The sequence below is a fragment of the Aegilops tauschii genome, chromosome 7 (genome assembly GCF_002575655.3).
Source record: "Aegilops tauschii subsp. strangulata cultivar AL8/78 chromosome 7, Aet v6.0, whole genome shotgun sequence".
Lineage (NCBI taxonomy): Eukaryota > Viridiplantae > Streptophyta > Magnoliopsida > Poales > Poaceae > Aegilops > Aegilops tauschii.
Genome location: NC_053041.3, coordinates 623,712,549 through 623,719,285, shown reverse-complemented (window position 1 = coordinate 623,719,285; position 6,737 = coordinate 623,712,549). Strand labels below are relative to the sequence as shown.

Below are 6,737 nucleotides of genomic sequence, written 5' to 3'. Positions count from 1 at the left end.
TGAAACGTCACAAAGGTTTTTAAAGTTTGGTTATATTTCCATAAAATGTCACATACATTTTTAATGGTGTGAAACACTTTTTTACATTACACAAATATATGTTTTACATTGTAGACAAATTTAGAAAAAATATATTAGTTTTTTAAACACGGGAACAATTTTACATTGTATATGTATATATTTGCTTTAAAAGACCACATCAAATTTTTAAACAAGGGAACCTTTTTTCATTGTGAAAGTAGGTTGAAAAAAAAATTATCGACATTTTTAAAAACTGCGCTAATGATATATTTTTTACGAAGATAACATTTTGCAAATTGGATTTGAATTTCTTAAGTAGATTTAAGTTTTTGAAATATAGGCATTTAAATATAAATAAAAGAACAAAATAAGGAATAAAAATTGAGTGATGTCAGCGTCACAACTCACGTCCTATTGGGCCGGCGCACCACAGCGCCCTGTAGGTGAGGCACTTTTTTGTCTCATAGCAAGAGACACATAGGCGCTCCTTTTTGGACCAGTGATAGAAAATCTTTTAAAATCCACTATTCTTGAAGAAAAGTCTCCACCCCTGAAAAGATATTCAAGGAAAATTTAAATGCAAAAACTAAAGTTTGACACCATGACTTGAAAGTACCTAGTTTATAAGAGTGTATGTGGCGGCCACAAGTGGGTGGGAAGTGCGGCGATGAGTATGGTGGGGTTGCCGCAACTCACCGATTTCGATGGCATGGCAGAAGTGCACCAGTGCCTGAGAAACGTGGCCGCAAAAGGAGTAAGTTGAGGATGGGACCTTGCTTGAGTGATAAAAAATTAAATTTATATCTATGATAAGAAATATGAAGCAACAAATGTGTGTGTCACCTAGGAAACTCTGTGACCTTGCCACCTGGCCAATGAATCGGACTTGCGGCCAACCAAAAGACCGCCATCATGGAACAGATGACTTTATATTACAATAGGATTTACAAAATAGCCACAGAGGCAAGAAATGGCTGGTTAACCGAATGATAAACTTGTGAAAATAGTCCGGCAAAATTATCACAATCAATCACAATACCAAAACGTGCACAGTAAGTCTAGAACAAGGCGAATAAGTGACGATTAACGTTTCCAGCTGAGACGAAAACAAGAAGCAAAACTAAAGATAGTCATCTCGACTATCTCAAGCATCTACACCCTTCATGTTAGATTTACAAAGCAGCAATAGTTTTTCTTATCGCTTCACATTCCACACACTATTATGTCGTAAGCTGTCTTTGTCTTTGGTACTAGAGATCGAAAAAAGAATGGAATTGAACCCATACAGGCCGGCAGCCGGCCAGAAGTCACATCACACCATCCCCGTCACCAGACCTGGTACACCGTTTTTGTTAATTGAGACACGCATTTCTTGTTTGAGTTCGGTTGATTCTTGCGCACGTTTTTTGGTGCTAGCTGCCATATTATTTACCCAAAGAGGACAAAAACATGTTATTATGCTAATCATAGTAGTTAGCTACCAGCCGATGCATGACAGAAGCTAGCCAGTTGTTAAGGTGTTCAACCTTTGCAGCTGGCAGGCAGGCAGCATCTCCTTGGTGCCATACTCTTGGAGCGTCGATGCATGCCAACATTGTCGTTACTGGGAGGGTGGTGCACATGATGGTACACTCATAGTGAACCAAGAACTCGAAAAGTGATCAGATTTAGATTTAGGGCATAAACTAGATTGTTTAATTAAATATAAAAGCATCTACTGTCGGACGCCGTCTCAAACCGACCTCAAACGTTCAGGTGGACGGACCGATCACTGACCGGTCAAAAATTCCGACCCAGTCAGGCGCCTCAAACGGATCTCAAAGAGGACAAAGACATGTCACTATGCTAATGATGGTACTTAGCTACCAGCTGGTGCATACATGACAAAAGCTAGCCAATTGTTAAGGTGGTCAACCTTTGCAGCTGGCAGCATCTTTGTAGTGCCGTACTCCTGGAGCGTCCATGCATGTTAACCATGTCGTTACCTGCACATGTACAAGCAAAAGTTAGACGCAGCGATGGAAAACTGGTAATAATTTGGTTGATCACCGTGTTCTTTTTAAAATATATATTGAACAATTTGGTAAAATATGCTAATGTTTTTAAAATACACACTGAACATTTTTGTGATATACGCTGAAAAAATATTATATACACATTGAACATTTTCATGATATACACTGAACAATATTTAAATACATATTGAACATTTTTTATATACACTGACTATTTTAAAATGCAATGAACATTAGAAAAATATGTTGAACATTTTGTTAATATAGGGTGAATATTTTTCAATATATGATGAACATTTTTTGTATAAATATGCAATCAACTTTGTATAATACACGGAAAATGAAAATCAGAGATGAAACATTAATGATGTATAGAATGAAACAATGAAAAAACACATGCAAAAGAGAATGCATGAAAAAATAATGAAAAACATGTAAAATATCCGTGCCACAGAAATGAAACTGTATAGGAAAAATATGAAAATACCACCTTTAGAACTCAGGCCAATCATGAAAGATAATTTAACAAAATGATATGAAAAGTTATTTCAAGACTCCAACAATAGAAACGAAACCTGAATGAGATAGTACCCAATATCCGGAATGAAAAAGCATTGAAAACATTCAACGAGAATAATTTGAATTTGAAAAAAAATATTCCACCGTGTCCAAGATTGATCTTGATTTCAAGACTTAAATATCATGCATACTAATATCCAAACGGTTAGTCAATCTGATATTTTGTTCAAAACATATAATTGATGCTCCCTCCGTTTCTTTTTAATCTACATATAAGATCTAGTCAAAGTCAAACTTTGTAAAAGTTTGACCAACTTTGTAGAAACAAATATCAACATCTACAATAGTAAAACTATATGGTATGAAAATTAATTTCATGATGCATCTAATAATATTGATTTCATATTGCAAATCTTGATGTCTCTTTGTATAAACTTAGTCAAAGTTAACAAAGTTTGACTTTGACCAACTTTTATATGCAGACTAAAATGAAATGGAGGAAATACTGCAAACTATGTTCAGACTAAAAAGTATTGGTTGGTGGGATGTAATACTACTTTTTACTTCAAACATACCCGCTAATCACTCTATCGTGGGGCTTCCTCGCTAGTTGTCCCACATGTCATAGAAGATGGATAAAAGAATTAGCTTGATTGAAGAAGAGAGAAGGTAGTGTGATGTATATGTGTCAGACAATATATGATATTACCATAATAGAGCGATACATGCACATATCCCCAAACAAATTTAGCACCATCCCACTACCCGGTAGAAACCGGGTCTGCTAGAAAAAAATCATGCTTGTCTTTTTTTAAACAAGTCCATCTCCCGTTATTTTACAGCACACTGTCAAGTAGATTCAACAACCACAAACTGAACCAATCAAATACATCGATGACGGCTTGTTTAAAGAGTGTACTTTCAATTTTGTTAAAAATTAATTTTTTTATGTTTGATCGTATTTATACAATAATACACCCGACATTTATGCCACTAAATTAGTAGCATTAGCTTTATGGTAAAATATATTTTCATTATATAACTATTTATTTTCACAAACATTAATATATTTTTGCATAAACATGATTAAATTTTAAGATAATTTGATTCTTCAATAAAGTCGAAAGTACACTCTTTTTTTTAAGGAGCACTGATGCACGTGAATCAACTAGCTAGACACCGGGTACGGGGACGCGCAGGACGGGGCGGAGCAGGAGGCCGGCCTTCCGCCTGTTGGTGATGCCGAACGCCTCGGTCATGTCGAACTTGGCCGGGTCAGCCACGCCGGGCGCCTCCCAGTCGAAGTGCAGCAGCAGGCTGGCCAGCGCCAGCTCCACGTTGGCCAGCCCGAACGCCATCCCGGGGCACATCCTCCTCCCGGCGCCGAACGGCAGGAGCTCGAAGTCCGCGCCCCTGAAGTCCACCCCCGCCGCCGACCCGCCGCCCTCGGCCTCGAACCGCTCCGGCCGGAATTCCTCGGGTGCGTCGGGCCAGTACCGCTCGTCGCGGCCCAGCGCCCAGACGTTGACCAGCACCTGGGTGCCCCGCGGCACGTCGTAGCCGAGCACCCGGCACGCCGGCTCCTCCCGGCACTCCCGCGGGAGCAGCAGCGGCACCGGGGCGTGCAGCCGGAACGTCTCCCGGATCACCAGGTGCAGGTATGGCACCAGCTCGCCGAGCTTTTGTTCGACCACCTTGCCGCCGGCCTCGAAGGCTCGCCGCACCTCCGCCGTCGCCCGCTTCATCACCTTCGGGTTCTTCACCAGCTCCGCCATTATCCACTCCAGCGTCGTCGCCGATGTCTCGCTGCCCGCGCCGAAGATGTCCTGCGTATATTTTTATATGCGCGCGAAACGGTTAGTGTAGTGCACGCTGATGGCATGGCAGAGCGATATGTACGCGTTGGGGGCTGCTTACGAAGATGACGGCTTTGATGGAGTCCATGTCGAGAGGGAGCTGGAGGCTGCCGTCGTTCTGCACCCTCAGGAGCACGTCGATGAGGTCCTCGTCGTCGCCGTCGACGGTGCCCATCCTCTGCTGGTGCTCAGCGATGATGCCGTCGAGGATCCCGAACACGATGTCGCGGCACTCCTCGGCGCGGCGGACGGCGCCGCTGGCCCAGACGGCGAGCCGCGACGACGGCCACAAGTCGGCCGGGTTAAACCCGCCGGCCAGGCCGATGGAGCGGTCCAGCTCCCGGACGAACACGTCGCGGTCCTTGCACCGGTCGCCCATGACGGCGCGCACGGTGGTGTCCGCCACGAGCACCGACAGCCGCGCGCGCATGTCGATCGCCTCCCCCTCCCCGGCGGCCGACGCGACGGCCCGGAGCATGGCGCCGACCTCCTCCTCCCGGATGGCACGGAAGGAGAGCACTCGGCGCGCCGTGAGGAGCTCCGTGACGGCGATCTTGCGCATCTGGCGCCAGTGTTCCCCGTAGGGCGCGAAGATGATGTCCCGGCCACCGTTGGTGAGCACGCGCACGGTGGAGCTCAGCGGGCGCGTGGCGAAGGCGGCGTCGTGGGTCTTCATCACCTCGCGCGCGCCCTCCCGGGACGACACCACCAGCGTGGGCACCTCGCCGAGCCGGAGCAGCATGACGGGCCAGCCGTGCCGCCGCGCCAGGTCGCGCATGGCCTGGTGCGGGAGCGCCCCGGCGATGTGGTGCATGCTGCCGATCACCGGCAGCGTCCAGGGACCCAGCGGCAGCCGCAGCTTGTCCTCGCTGTCCGGCGAGCTGCGCCTCCACCGCCTGGCGAGCAGCACGACGAGGAGCGAAGCGAGGGCCAGGACGAGGTACACGACGTCCTCCATTTTCGTGATGCCATTGACCGATCAGTGTGCGGCTTCATATATAGACGGGCGGTACACTCCGTGGTAATTTGCAGTGAGCATCAAAGAACATGCGACCTAGGTATGAAATCAAAGATGCGGGTGGAGGAATGGACAAAAGACGAGGTCATGAGGCCGTGAATTTCTCCTCATATATAATATATATGCGCATACACCCGGTCCTATGAATACACACGCACATCCTACGCGCACCTTCGAAAGACTGAGCCGTCATATCATCTTAAGATTGATGAAGTCACCGTACAAAAATACGTGCATCGTCAGAAATCCTGAAATGAATCAAGATAATGCAAGCACCAGAACTTGAACCCTGATGAGTTGGGGGTACTACTGTCATCCTAACCATTTAACTATCGGTTGGTTTGTTGAACTTCTTCTATTCGAAAAAGAATGTTGTGTACTCAAATCTCAGAGCATCTCCAATAGATATGATGATGGAGGCCACCGTCCAAATAAAAAGTAAGAACACAAAAAGGCCCCCAACATATAGTTTGTACCATTGCTTCGAATGGTCGTCATCATCCAAATTCACACATCGGTAGTCCAAAGGGCATCTATTACGGATATGAGGCGCGCGGTGGTAGATGCTCTTAGCCGCTCTCTTGTGCTACCATCCGGAGACTAGGAGTAGGAGGCCCTTGCGCCACCACCTGCGAGATTCTAGTTATGTGCTGCCTTGTCAACCAGAGGTGGTCCGTTTTCTCGAAGGAGGGAGGGAAGAGAAGAGGGCGAAAATGCTAGACCTACGTAAACTTCTTATATAGCCTACGAACGTCCCTTACACCTTAACCAAACATCGCCTTGAGTTTCAGGGTGGGCTTTGCGCCTCCACTAAAGCTCAATTAAACACCGGCAAATCATCACATAACCCCCCTCGTAATCCTTCGTAGGTGTAGCAAAACTCAAGGAGGGGGTCGATCGTGCCGCCACCGCATGCCTTAGGGGTCGAGTTGTGCTTATTTTGGGTTTCGTGGGGTGGCCAAATATTACCAGGCCAAATTTGTTGCCGGTGTGGATGCGACAACTGATAGTTGAATCCATGCCTGAAAATAGAGCTGGCACGATAGTAGTGATGGTGCCACCACTAACAAGAACAAAAACAACGCACGTATGTATATTTTGCATTGGAAAAAAAAAATGTTCGTTCGAGCCACCACGAATGGGTAATCGGCTGCCCGTTAGCGATAGTTATTGAACTAAAACCACGGCGTTATGGAACGGAGGGAGCATCTCCAATGGTCTTTTTTGTCCATCGGTGGTGATCAATCAGTAAAGGGTAACGGAGGGAGCATCTCCGATGTTATTTTTTTGTTCATCGGTGGTGATTAA

The 6,737-nt window shown here is 45.8% G+C and overlaps 1 protein-coding gene across 1 annotated transcript; it reads right to left on the bottom strand.

The window, feature by feature from the left end:
- Positions 1-3,381: 3,381 nt before the first annotated feature.
- On the bottom strand, positions 3,382-5,477 carry LOC109732602 (dolabradiene monooxygenase). The gene is made up of 2 exons (XM_020291784.4): positions 4,473-5,477; positions 3,382-4,381 (listed from the first exon to the last, which is right to left on the bottom strand). Exons 1-2 carry the CDS (start codon positions 5,367-5,369, stop codon positions 3,728-3,730), a joined length of 1,551 nt encoding a protein of 516 aa, XP_020147373.1. The 5' UTR covers positions 5,370-5,477; the 3' UTR covers positions 3,382-3,727.
- Positions 5,478-6,737: the final 1,260 nt, after the last annotated feature.